Source organism: Corticium candelabrum, chromosome 7, assembly GCF_963422355.1.
Source record: "Corticium candelabrum chromosome 7, ooCorCand1.1, whole genome shotgun sequence".
In the NCBI taxonomy this organism is placed as follows: domain Eukaryota; kingdom Metazoa; phylum Porifera; class Homoscleromorpha; order Homosclerophorida; family Plakinidae; genus Corticium; species Corticium candelabrum.
In genome coordinates this window covers 6798309-6811967 of record NC_085091.1, presented here as the reverse complement: position 1 = coordinate 6811967, position 13659 = coordinate 6798309, and the positions used below count along the sequence as shown (strand labels likewise).

General features: G+C 46.1%; 3 protein-coding genes across 3 annotated transcripts in view; 1 reads left to right on the top strand and 2 right to left on the bottom strand.

The window, feature by feature from the left end:
- Positions 1-652: 652 nt before the first annotated feature.
- LOC134181790 (uncharacterized) lies at positions 653-6869 on the bottom strand. Its single transcript, XM_062649057.1, has 3 exons — positions 6796-6869; positions 6656-6733; positions 653-1097 (listed from the first exon to the last, which is right to left on the bottom strand). The coding sequence occupies exons 1-3, from the start codon at positions 6801-6803 to the stop codon at positions 653-655; spliced, it is 531 nt and encodes a 176-aa protein (XP_062505041.1). The 5' UTR covers positions 6804-6869.
- Positions 4165-4749, top strand: LOC134182352 (tigger transposable element-derived protein 4-like). Its single transcript, XM_062649752.1, has 2 exons — positions 4165-4363; positions 4487-4749. The coding sequence occupies exons 1-2, from the start codon at positions 4165-4167 to the stop codon at positions 4747-4749; spliced, it is 462 nt and encodes a 153-aa protein (XP_062505736.1).
- A 2597-nt stretch (positions 6870-9466) lies between the features above and the next one.
- LOC134182786 (chromodomain-helicase-DNA-binding protein 4-like) overlaps positions 9467-13659 on the bottom strand; it is a 30377-nt gene continuing 26184 nt past the window's right edge. Inside the window, exons 25-32 of the mRNA XM_062650223.1 lie at positions 13408-13573; positions 13192-13233; positions 12296-12991; positions 12028-12104; positions 11122-11168; positions 10953-11053; positions 10394-10482; positions 9467-10314 (exon numbers count right to left, since the gene is read on the bottom strand). Of these exons, the coding sequence (XP_062506207.1) occupies positions 9602-10314; positions 10394-10482; positions 10953-11053; positions 11122-11168; positions 12028-12104; positions 12296-12991; positions 13192-13233; positions 13408-13573 (1931 nt within the window). The 3' untranslated portion in view covers positions 9467-9601. The remainder of the gene's footprint in view (positions 10315-10393; positions 10483-10952; positions 11054-11121; positions 11169-12027; positions 12105-12295; positions 12992-13191; positions 13234-13407; positions 13574-13659) is intronic.

Genomic DNA, 13659 nt, shown 5'->3' with positions numbered 1-13659 from the left:
TGAATCTGAATCTAACCGTCTGGCTTCTCTTGGCTGCTCAATATTTGGAGAGACTGACGATCATACTCCAGTAGAAACGTTTACGTCAACGAAATCTAGCCTTCAATCCACTGTGAAGGTAATCTCGCAGTCGTTGTAGCGTGTGCGTATGTAGTTGTGTAGTATGTTGTTCTTCACCAGGTTACGTTCGTGTATCCCTCCAAGGAGAGAGAGGTGACACTAAGTGAAGACCTTCACGGCTTAGGGCGTGCTCTGGTACTAAGGAAGCCTGATAGGATTGCAAGAGCTGCTATCAAACACCCGCAAGTTTTTTCTTGTTTATTGCAAAATATGTGTAAGATTGTAAACAGGGCGTGTGTGGCTGTCTCTCGACCTTCCTCCAGAAGCTTGTTCGAGACTCCTCGTATGAGGCGATGTTGTCCTTCACTATCAGCAGAACAGCTCAGGATCTACAGACACATACACCTACTCTCTGGAAACTGCTAAGGGCAGCCATCAGCCATGATTCCAGCATGATGTAAAGAAGTAGCAGACATATTGCACATGCAGTGAGGGCTTCATCGTGTCTTTTGAAAGCTTGAAACAGATACATGTCGTCTGTGCAATCTGTTGTCAGTGTTGTCCTGTTCAACTCAGGAGCCAAGAAAAGAGCTTACAACAGACAGAAACATTTGGGAATCGCCATGTCACACAAGAGAACTTTAACAAAGATTAGAGCAATAGCCAAGAACTCTAACTCTGTCATGCTGTCTTGGAAGGCGAGCATAGAGAGACATGTTGCAATACAGTCCTCCATTCCAGAGGTTTGATCTGTTGCATGTTCTTTACCTGTTGCTACCTTTGTCTTGCCTGCTTTTGACAAGACTAATTCTGACTTGAACAGTTCTGAGAATTCTCTCTCTTCATCATCTTCACATAGCGTGGAAACAGAGGAGGGCAATGATGAGATGCAAGACCTGTCACAGAAAAGCTGAGCTCTTGTAATCTCGAGCTGTTCGTTGGCATCCTTTAGCTCTTGACGACGTTCACAAAGTCGCTTATTTTCTTGTTTGGCATTGTCAAGCTTACACGGTAACTCTTTCTTTTCTTTTTCAAGTCTAGCAAAACACAATGATTTAGTAATTAGATACAATTTTTAGACAGTCTTTTGCTTAATTGATACGGACAATCATTTATTTGAGCATAAAGGCCTGTTTACATATCCTACATTGGACCAACGTTACGTAACGTGGCGTAACGCAAATTAACGTAACGTTGCAAGCGTCGTCTTGATCCAGGTGATGTTACGTTAAGATACGCTATGCTACGTTACGTTGGGGTAGGATGGTGTTCTATTTCGACGTAACGGAGCAGAGAGTTTGATCAAAAGGGTATGAGCAATTCAGCACGTGATTAAGCTTATAGTAGCTATTAGACGGTATGCTAGCCTTGCTTGTGGCAAATCAAGGTGAGAGCCTATGTATATATATATATATATATATATATATATATATATATATATATATATACCTTACGTTTGGTCAATGAGATCTGTGAACCGGCCCTAACGCGCACTGGATACTTAAGACCAGACAAACGCCAGCCACACCACTAAACGTGTCAGCTAGTGTCTTTGATTTGTAAATGTCTAACTTAAACTATTTCAAGCGCAAATCTTGACAGGACTGGAAAGTGTTTGTTCTAGCGGTATCTGCTACTGGCACTCTATCCACCAGCGACATATATAGCAGTTTCCATTAGAAGGTGAACGAAGAGGGCCTGCTATCGCACCGAACTCCGCACTAACTAATAGTGATGTCTCTGAAAACCGCTCGACGGAGGTTCAGATGTTCATCGTGTGTTGCATGTTTTGCTTTCAACTATGTGAGAGTTGTTGCCCTTTAATTTGCTCTGCATATCTAACTACCGCAAATACGTACATTCTTTGGGTGGTGAAATTGGATCCGTAGAATCGATGAAAATCGTAGTACATGCCCTTAATTAATTGAGTCGAGTTGCGCTAGGCATACAGGTCAGCTATTATTACCCACATGCATGGCAATCGATGGTGAGTTGACGTTCAAATAATATTTATTTAGAGCAAGAGTTATCACACAATTGCACGTTATTGCCTGGCAATAGATAATAAACGTAATAGGTATCGCCTCAGTGGTGATCGATAAGGCAACCAAAGGATTGCCAAGCGATCGAAGCCATGCCTAACACCGGTTCACATACCCTACGCTGGACCAACGTAACGTAAGTTAAATTTGCAAGCTTCGTATGTGAAGGAGATCACGTTACGTTAAGATAAACTACCTTACGTTAAGCTGCATTTACAATATGCGAACGCTTGAGCGTCGCGTCGCGTGCGTTTCGTCGTACTAAATTCAAGTTGTAAATGGCTCGACGCGACGCGACGCAACGCCAGGAGACGTAATGGGCGCGACGCGATGCATACAAATAGAACCGTGCTCTATTGGAGTGTCTAACAGGCAGCTAAGCACATCGCGTCGAAAGTATCACCTACGGTAGGTCTCAACCAACAGAAATGCACGTGTGGCTTTCGGTGAGCGATGATTACTGATTTCGTCGCTGTATTTGACGTTCGGCGTTCTCTAGATTGTGTAGACGGCTGTCCTTGCTTTTAGATGATCAGCTGCAAAATGTACAAAGACCCCCGTGCAAGGAAAACACACGAAAATGAATTTTGAGCAAGCGGGGGTTCGGCAAATTTCTGCCAGTATAAAACTGAAGCGCGAGTGGTCAAATAGGGAATTCATGCAGCGACATCTACGGCAGGCAGAAATCATATTGTGAATGGTATGCCGCGCGTGCCACTCCCACGCAAGACAATTGATGCGACACACGCGACGTGACGCTCAAGCGTTGGCATATTGTAAATCCAGCTTTACGTTACGTTACATTTGAATAGCATGGTGTTCTATTTCGACTCAACGGAGCAGAACGTTTGACCAATAGCACTGGAGCAATTCAGAACGTGGTTTCTTTTAGCCAATCCTATTAGCTACGAGTCTCTATTAGCGCGCGCAGGTTAGAGGCTGGACTGTGAAAAGGCTTACCCAATGCAAAAGAGTCACGCGACCAAAGGTCAGGGTACGCAAAACTAGATGTTGAACGAACGTATTCTGTAAATACTGTCTACGTTAATTACGTTACGTTTTGTTAATGAGATCTGTGAACCTGTCTATAGACTCGCGCGATTAGTAAAACGCTGCAAGCGAGCCCACACGCCAGCCTCACTGTGATACTAAAGCATGCTCCGTGCAGAACCAGCGGAATCTAATTGGATACCTCAATGATTAACAATCGAGTCATGCGACCAGATTATCGAAGGCGCTTCGTAAAGATTACATTCTTTCTAGAACTTTGTTAGCCTCGTCCCTAGACTCTCTCTTGCTGGTCTTGTCCGTTGCCCTTATGACAATTCCTGGCGCGTGAGGTTCTGGTATCATCCCACCTACTTCCTGCCATCTCTCCTTAGTAACTGCGGTAAGCGGACCACTAAGTGTCACCCTAACGTCATTAAGTGTTCCGTAACTTCAAAATCAAATTAGCGTTAGAATTAATCTGATAATACTACCACACGGGATGCTATGACCACTGTTTGGTGTTTGTGGCATATCCAGGACTTGCAGACAACTAAGTCTTCTTGAAAAGGCAAGTCTATGGAGTGTTTGTGACGGGTGTTGTGTATAGGCTTGTAGTCTGAGATCTACAATTGGCGGAGTGGTGAGCTACGTAGTTTACATGCGGCCACTAGCATTTGCGTGCTGACTAGACTCTAGCAAAAAGCGCGCAATGACAAGGAAAGGGGTTGATGTTGACACGAAACTACGGTCAGGAGAGTCAACTTGAAGCTTGCAGGGCTATTCTTTCGCGAAAAGATGCATTCGTTTTCATACAGTAGTCCCTCCCATTTGCGACCCCTCTTATCTGCGACCACCTCCTATTTGCGACCACGTTGACTGTGCTCGGACCAAATTTGTATAGCAGGTACCTTCTATAAGCGACCACCTCCGTAACGCGACCAGCGACCACCAAAATGTGTCATGGGCACCTCTTTTAGCGACCAACCAGGCCTCTGCGCATTTTCAATACTGGTGAACAGATCCGGGAAGTGCGTAACTGTTCGAGTGCACGTGTGAACTCTTGTCGGAAGCTATGTCTCAGAAGCGCAAGGTTCTAACTCTGGAAGATCGGATTCGCGTAATTGAGAAAGTTGAACAGGGCAAAAGCTGTCGCTGTGTAGCAGTTGAGATGGGCGTAGGAAAGACGCAAGTTCAATCTACAGTAAGAGACAGAAAAAGCATTAGACGGCAATGGGAAACTTGCCGGAGTGGCCCTAAGCAGAAGTATCAGAGTAGGAATGTGCATTATGACGACATTGACCGTGCTGGCTGAGAGTATTTGTTGAGGCCCGTTCAAGGAAAATTCCCGTTAGCGGTCGTTTATAGAAGAAAGAGCACTTGTGTACGCTGAACAGTTGGGCATAGTGCATTTTCTGATACCAATGGCTGGTTAGAGAAGTGGATGACTAGACACAGCGTACGATTGTCGTGCTTGTCTAGTGAAGCCGCTGATGTGGATGCCAGTGTAGTTGACGTCTGGTCCCGCCGATTGCAATCTGTATGTGAGGGCTATGAGCTGAGGAACATATTTAACGTCGATGAAACGGGTCTGTTCTACAGAGCTATGCCCTCCAGATCCATGGTTGTGACGGTCAGTGAAGCTAAAGGAAGTGAGTAGGCTAAAGAGAGAATAACTGCTTTACTTGCATGCTCTGATGTGAGTGAAAAATTGACACCTCTTGTAATTGGACGCTCAGCAAATCCACGCTGTTTCAGAGGAGTAACAGCTTGTCTTCTGTGACTTACGCAGTAAACAAAAAAGCGTAATTGACAAGTGACCTCTTTCAATCTTGGCTAAACACCGTGAGCATTAAGATGAAAAGTGAAAACCGGTCAATCTCGCTATTTGTGGACAACTGCTCTGCCCATCCACATGTTGTCCGTAGTAACGTAAAATTAGTCTTTCTACCACCCAACGCCACATCTCGACTTCAGCCCTGTGATGCAGGCATCATACAAACTGTGAAGATGCCCTATCGAAAACAACTGCTACGCAGCATCTTGGCCAGAATGAATGAAGTAAGATGTGCTTCAGTCTTGGTAAAAGGTGTCAATATTCTTGATGCCATCACGTTCCTAAGGAGAGCATGGGATGCTGTTCAACCATCTACCCTTACTATGTGTTTTGAAAAGTGTGGGTTTGTGGGGTCGAGTGTGAGGGAGGAAGAAAAATAAACAGCTGGAGAAGAAGTGAATCTTGAAATGGATCTACGGTTTCTGGTTCATTCTTTTGGTACAACAAGGGTTGAGTACTCATACTGTGACCAGGAGCTGGCCACTTCCTATACTGAAGATGTAGATTGGGAACAAAGGGCACTCGAGCGTGCTGTTAACGAAGATAAAGAAACCCAAAATGAGTCTGACACATACGTAGAAGACGATGATGAGGCAGAGGGTGATGATACCAGTGAATGTCTGTCTGAGAGGGAGGCTGCTGTTCACTTACACCACCTTAGGGACTTTGCTGTAGCACACGATAACGCTGAATTGTTGTAGCTGATTTCGAAAAGTTCAACAATTGTGGAAAGTTACAACGTACCTCACAGACGTTCAATATACAAAGTAGAAGAACAGTGTTTTTTCAAGTAGAACATTTACAGCACAGCATTTTGCTTGATCACTAACAGACATTATAATACATGATAAATGAGCAAAGTACACTAGAAAGTTGGTTTCAGTCTCTGACAGTGGACAAACATGTATAGTTTTGTATGTGCTCTATTGTAGAAGTCACGTGTGTACAGTAGAAAGAACGTCACATGCGTAAAGTGTGTCTAAGAACTAGTCACGTGCGCAATTAGAGATGTCACGTGCACCTCTGTGAGAGACCATCTCCGTTTTCCGACGAAATTTAACAGGCTTTAGGGGTGGTCGCAAATGAGAGGGCCTACTGTACTTGAAGACTTCTCGAAGGGTATACGATAGTTTCGTGTCAAGATCCAGACAGTAGTTTTATGTCCAGATCAACCACTTCCCTTGTCATTGCGCGCGTTTTGCTACAGACTCTAGTCTGCGTGCAAACGGTAATGGCCACATGTGAACTACGTAGGTCATCACTCCGCCAATTGTAGATCTCAGACTACAAGCCTACACGACACCCGTCACCAACACTCTAAAGACTTACCTTTTCAACAAGCTTCAGTTGTCTGCAAGTCCTGGATATGCCATAACACCAAAACAATGGCCATGGCATCCCGTGTGTTACGTTTATTGGATTAGTTCTAACGCTAAATTAATTTTGATGTTACGAAACACTTGATGACGCTGGAGGTCACACTTAATGGCTCACTTATAGCAGTTAGTAAGTAGAGATGGCAAGAACTAGGCGGGATGATACCAGACTCTGGAATTGCCATACGGGCACCGGACAAGGCTAGCGCGAGAGAGTCTGTGGACGAGGCTAGCACTTTGTCAGAAAGCTATAGGCCCATGCGCTATACAACCGGCATGCACTCACTAGACAAAACGTGCATGTAATACTGCCAAGCGGTTGGTAGCTCAAATAGCATGCAGACTGATATTACCTTTTGATGTGTGACGACTGAACGCCTAACTTCCATGCATCGAAAGCATACACAATCGCAGCGAACCAAACGAGCATGCTAGAAATCGACCACACCAATAGGAACGATAGCTCCTTAGCTAGCATGAAGCCTGATAGTACCTTTCCATGTGTGACGACTGACAGTCTAACTTCCATGCAATAAAAACATGCAGAATCGTGGCGAACCAAGCGGGTATCCTAGAAAACGACCACACCAATGGGAACGATACATTTCTTAGCTAATATGTACACTCCTTCGTTTCGAGCTACGCCCACGCAAACTTGATTGTACAGCTACACAATCAAGATAGAAGGTTGGTCTGAACTACAGGCCAAGCTGGATATAAGAAGGCTAGATATTAGCAGCAAAAATCCTGAATACAGAGCGCATACGTGTGGTCACGTGAGAAATTTCCGTCAACGCGCGCTAACTCTAGGAGCCTCGCTCCATCAAAATGCTAGAAGACACTCGCGAGACGTTGAGAAAATGTGTCCTGTGGGTTATGCAACGGGCATGAATGCGCATGCAAGGCTGAAGGACAAACTGCACTGCATTTGAGCTCTTGCACTTACGTGACCTAACTATTGCTTACCATGTGATCATCGTATGCGCTCTGTTTTCAGGATGATATGTAGCGCTCGCATGTTCAAACCTTGAAACGTAATCTAGTCGGTGCCTTCGACCTGAGGAAAGATGACGAGTTGCCTTGCACGTGACCCGAACTCTGCTTCAAAAAACGAGATTGCAAAATTGCTCCCGTACGCTTTCCTTATTTGTAACGGTGACTACGCTCTGATGAGCCTCGTCCGCAAACTCACGTAAACCTGGCAGTGTCCGGTTCCCGTATGTATGGGAACCGGACCCTGCCAGACTCACGTGAGTCTGGGAATGCGGCTATCTCTGATATCCAGCTTTGCCTCTAGTTCAGCCCAACCTTCCAACTGGATTGCGTCTAGTATGCAATCAAGCTTGCGGAGGCATGGCGCTAAACGACGGAGTGTACCTTTAACATGCAAACTGACATTACCTTTCGATGTTTGACGACTGACGGTGTAACTTCCATGCAAGAAAAGCATACGAAATCGTGGCGACGAGAAGGCAAGAAAACGACCACACTAGTAAACGACCACACAAATAGGAACGATATATTCCTTAACAAGCGATATTTCGTTCTTACTTGTCTTTTCCTGTCTAGCTATTTTTATCTCAATCACGAGCGACTCGGTCAAATGTGAGGTCAGCTACACGCTTACATGCAAAATCAGCGACAAAGAACGTGTTCTGACCTTAAAGCCAATCAACAGGAGAGCTTTCCGCTAGCGAACAACGTATACCGTGAAGACAACGCCTTGCGCTGTTGTTGAGACCCTGACGTAGATCACGTGAATTCCTGATTCGCATTACCATCACGAGACAAGTAAATGCTTTTTGAAGCATGCAGTAGACAATCGTCGTACTGTTAGAGTGTCATCAAATTTTTTGGAGAGGAGATGCAACTACCTACGTGAAAGCTACGCAGCGGCCATTTTGGTGAACAGCAATCTAGAAAGCACATGCTGCACGTGTAGCACTGAGTATGCTATCATCGTATGCTGAAAACTTACCAGATGAACAAAGAGAAGGTACAAAGCCATAAACACTATGGATATAGTTTAGCTGCTAGCTGCAACTGTACACCAAAAAAGTCGTGGGTGGTTTTCACGTGACTTTACAGATATCATCACGAGGTGAAAACGCTCACTAGCAAAATTTTACTTTAACCCCAAAACATGCATGAACAGTCTGTCAAAAACTGTCTAATCTTCATTTCTACATGCACGAAAGTGCGTTTTACCCTCGTTTCCACAGTCGATGAACCCACTTAGCCTCAACCCCAGACTCACGTGAGCCTGCCAGTGTCCGGTTCCCGTATAACATTATCAACCCACTAAACCGTTCCAAAGTATCAAAACGCCATATTGCTTCTAGAATTTATTAAGACTATCTGAAATTGTACAAAGCGACTGTCGTTTCACGTGACTACACGAATTCTAGTAACACCGCTAGTATTGTCTGTACATGTCTTTGTCAAACCAGGCCCGTAGCCGGCATAGGGCACAAGGGGCAAGTGCACCCCCAAATTTTGACCTAGATTTGTGTCCATACCGCCCGATTGTGCTCGTGTACGTGGCGGTGGTGGTGGTGATGATGGTGACAATCGAGAACACCATGTCATTGGCACATTTACTTGTGCCAACTGCAGCCAGGAAGATGACCAAGTAGTAAACTATTACGAAGTCTATATTGGAATGTGTCATCAAATTTCGAGCAAAACTGTGCCAAAGTCTTTCATTTCTCTCTTGACAAGATTCCGTATACTAGCGAGTCTCTGGCGTTGAAGAATCTTCATCCATAAAACCACTGGTTCGAGTTTGAGTGGCAGCATCGTCAACATGCACGTTGCACGGCTTAGTCGTATACATACTCTGAAGAACTGCGCGGATTTTAGTGCGCAACCGAACTAGGGATCGAGGGCGTTCGTGAAAGTATTCTTGCGTATAGGGATGAGTGCCTCAAACCCCTGCAAACCAGACTTTCAAACTTATGGCCCCACAGTAAGTTTGCCAGCCCCCGCCACTTAATAATGACCGGCCCCTTACTCTCCCACATCAACCGTTGTAAAGTAGCGTGATCATCGTGAACGCCTTACGCAATCGTTTGGGAAATACCCTACTCCAAATGTCTCTACATGATCTAGCTTTAAAACTGACGTCATGCACTGGCGCGCGAGTACGACTATACGAAATTCACTTACTTAACGACCTCGTCGTTCTTCATACCGTCAACTGCACACACTGTCGTCTATACATTATATATAACCGTGTCCATGCAGGCACAACACAAAGTCTACATTACTCCACATTGATACGACACCAATAAACCACATCACTCATCCAAAGTGACCACAACCTTTTCCTCCTTCGTTCCCGAACTCTTTCCCTTTCCCGCCACTCTCAACGCACTCTGCACTTCACTATCGATACCAGTCGCAATGCCGACAACCGCCTTCTCCTCGCCCGTCTTCGCGTACCGTAGCACGTCCTGCAGCGCCGCCGCATCGTACGCGCTATGACGTCCCTGCTGCTTCGACGCGTCGATGTTGTGTCCTCCCATCAGCGTCGGAGGCTGCCCGTGCCGTTGAGGGACGGTGCCGACCGGTGCGACGTGGCGAGTGAGAATCGGCGGCGTCGGAAGAGACCCGGATTGATGGTGATATCCAGGATTGCTTACGGACGGTTGATAGCGCACGACGGACGCCAGCGGCGTGTGTATCATATTCTGCGCTTGCGGCCTCACGGTCGCGATCACCGTCGCAGGAATCGACACGCTGGGCGACGGATGGTGCGAGATGACGCTCGGCGGATGCAACGTCACCGTTCCCGTCGGCCGATGCGACGGCGCCGCCGTGTGTCCCGGATGCGGCGGACGCGGAGTGATGCGCGAAGGTACGATGTCCTGCCGTGACGTCAGCTTGCTCATGATGCGCCACTCGTCCATCTGAAGACGGTTCTGGACGGGCTGGAGACGGCTGAGGTGATTGGGCAGTCGACTCAGTTCGTTCTTCATCTCCGAGAGAAGGTCATCAATCTGGACAAACACTGTAGACAGACAAACAAGATAAAATCATAAATAATTAATTAATTAGTTTGAGTGGGAGGAGTTATGGTGGAGACATACCGCGTCGTAGCAATGCGGCTGGACCGATTCTGTGCGCTTCCTTGATCAGGTTTTGATGTGTTTCGACGAGACACTCGACTTCGGAAAATCTGAAATTTTAAGATCGATACACAATAATGTCTGTCTAATGCTTACATGCTGGTGTGTGGTGTGGTGTGGTGTGGTGTGGTGTGTGTGTGTGTGTGTGTGTGTGTGTGTGTGTGTGTGTGTGTGTGTGTGTGTGTGTGTGTGTACTGCTACAAAGCCCATCAGCCACTGGGGTCCGGGTGGGACTTCGGGTATGTACACAACAGTTGGCGTCGCAGTCGGTGCTCTCGCGAGCATATGGCCAGGCTCCAGGAGATTGCTTAGCACGGCCCATAGCTCCTACTTAGTGCACAGAAACCCAGCCAGATGGCTGGGGAGCATTACCGTTTAACGGTAGCTCCTTATCCAATTTGTCATGTGTGTGTGTGTGTGTGTGTGTGTGTGTGTGTGTGTGTGTGTGTGTGTGTGTGTGTGTGTGTGTGTGTGTGTGTGTGTGTGTGTGTGTGTTCGTATTCATTGTCCTCGTTCGTACCGATTCTGAAGCGTCATAACAGGATCATTTCCACTCTGCGTGATTCCTAAGTACGACGCGCGCTTGATTTGTTCTTCGACAGCGAGAGCTTGCTCTAACAGCTATAAGGCATGTAAAAGTGAAGATACAGCTACCGAGTTGTTACAATGTGGCAGTTAAGAGTAAGTACCTTAAATCGTCTGCTCATGAACTTGGCAGCAACATCGACAGGAGTACCTACCATACAGTTGTTAAGAGAGAATAGACACACAGGCAAACAGACAGAGTGACAGACACAGGCAAACAAACATACAGGGAGTAGGTAGACACATGGATAGACAAACAAACAAACAAACAAACAAATAGACAGACATCATTACGTAAAGAGTTTGCATGGGTGTGAGTTGTAATGATGGATTATGAAAGACAAGTGGACTCTGACAGACAAAGACAGACAGGCAAACAGCAAGTAAACAAAGAAACAAACAAACAAACAGACAATCGGAAATACAGACAAACGGCAAAAGACAGACAAATACAGACAAACAAACAAACAGACAAACAAACAAACAGACAAACAAACTGGCAGACAGACAAACGGGCAAAAGCAGACGGACAAACAGACATACAAACAAACAGACAGACAAACAGACAAAAAGACAAATACGCAAAAGACAGACCGACAAACAGACAGACAAACAGACAGACAAATGGGCAAAAGACAGACAAACACAGACAAACAGGCAGACAGAAAAACGGGAAAAGGCAACAGATAGGCAGACAAGACAAAACTGGCAAAGGCAGACGGACAGACAGGCAAAAGGACAATAGATAGAGAAACGCAATAAAGACAGAGAAACAGACAAACGACAGCGAAACGGACAAAAGACAGACAGTAAAACGGGCAAGAAAGACAGGCAGACGGACAGACAGACAGACAGACAGACCGACAGACAGACAGACAGACAGACAGACAGACAGACAGACAGACACACCGACTCTCAGACCGACGGACGGACTGGCAATGTCTTAGATTGCTATCCCGCCACAAGAGCCACATCCCAACACAACAATCCAACAAGAAAACCACCATCACCTTGCTCCTTGAAAGGTAGCGTCAAAAGAGCAAACCGCGTGTCAGCCAATATCTCATTCCATCTCGCATACCCACGTCTACACCAACAACACAACAACATCACACACACATACACACACACACAACACACACACACACACACACACACACACACACACACACACAACACACACACACACACACACACACACACACACACACACACACACACACACACACACACACACACACACACACACACACACACACAACACCAAGTCACACATACACTGCAATCCCTGCCAGCAACCAATAATCATGACGCCTCGACCAAGTCCCAAAATTCTGAATTTTCTCTTCGTGCTCCCACAGCCCATGCAGCTCAGTGAAACCACCATCAGCAATATTAAACATAAACGGCACCGCCTTAATCTTCTGCCACAGATCCGAGTTCGACTTTCCAGAAACCGACTCCAGAATAAGCTCGACGTCAGGCGCACGCTCCTGACTGGCAGTCTCATGCACATCGTCCTTCTCAAACTCAACAATCACGACATCAGATTTGCTGATTTCAACCTGTTGACCAGCTTGTTTGTCACCACCTTCCGTGTTACTGACGACTTTCTCTGCTTGCTCTGCCTTCGGTTCGGAGACATTCGAAGCAGGAGCTGTCGTGTCGACTGCTGTTGTTGAGGTCGCTGTAGCTGGAGTTTCATTAGATGTCGATGTAGTGGATGTTGGTGGTGGTGGTTGAGGCGTGGGCGCGGTCGTGTGGCTTATTTGTTGTAGTAACGATGCCGGAATGCTGTTCTGTCCGTTCACGTTTGCGTATTCCATGACCTTGCGACGTATTAGTTTCATTACGCCGATGCGAGCGAGAGTGGCGTGACGTGGGAGACCGTCCCTTGGAATGCCGTCGCGAAATGTCTCTTCGTTGTCGCCGGTTGGCTCGACCAGATGACGCATAAATAGAGAGACATACGCGCTACAACATAAGAGTGTAATGAAAACTCAATGTATTGGATTGAATCAAGTATGAGGATACAATTGTGTGTGTGTGTGTGTGTGTGTGTGTGTGTGTGTGTGTGTGTGTGTGTGTGTGTGTGTGTGTGTGTGTGTGTGTGTGTGTGTGTGTGTGTGTGTGTGTGTGTGTGTGTGTGTGTGTGATGACGCCATTCATCTTACTTAAACTCTTTCTCAGATTTCGTTCTCAAGTCCTTAGAGAGCCTAGAAAAAAACGACCATGAGCACAACAATAAAGCCCAAAGCTTTAGGTGCTTCCACAAGCACGTTACATGTCACCCATCAATACCACAAAACAGCCCATCCACTCTCACTCACTTCATCAATTCACTATCATTCCCTACTACTGTACAATTCCATCTGTTTACAGTAACTCACCAATGAGACTGGAACGAGTTCGCTGACGGCATCCCATAACGCATAACCGCATTGTGAAATGCTCGACGCTGACGAGCATTGAATCCGAGAACTTCAACCGAATCACCGACTCTCACCAAGAGTGGTGGCAACGGTTTATCATTACCAACCTTTCTCCTCTTCTTACCTACGACAACCAAACAGAAATGACAACACAAACAATTGAGCAATTTGGCTCTTTAATAGAGGAGAATTTGAAAATGATCAGATTGA

Bases quoted from the DNA above. Each gene is read 5' to 3' on its own strand.
- LOC134181790 (XM_062649057.1), bottom strand. The intron at 1,098-6,655 runs GTAATATCAGTC...GTGTTTTGCTAG, and splicing joins CAGTCGTCACACATCAAAAG to ACTTGAAAAAGAAAAGAAAG.
- LOC134182352 (XM_062649752.1), top strand. From the start codon at position 4,165: ATGTCTCAGAAGCGCAAGGTTCTAACTCTGGAAGATCGGATTCGCGTA. The intron at 4,364-4,486 runs GTAGGAATGTGC...TACGCTGAACAG, and splicing joins CCCTAAGCAGAAGTATCAGA to TTGGGCATAGTGCATTTTCT.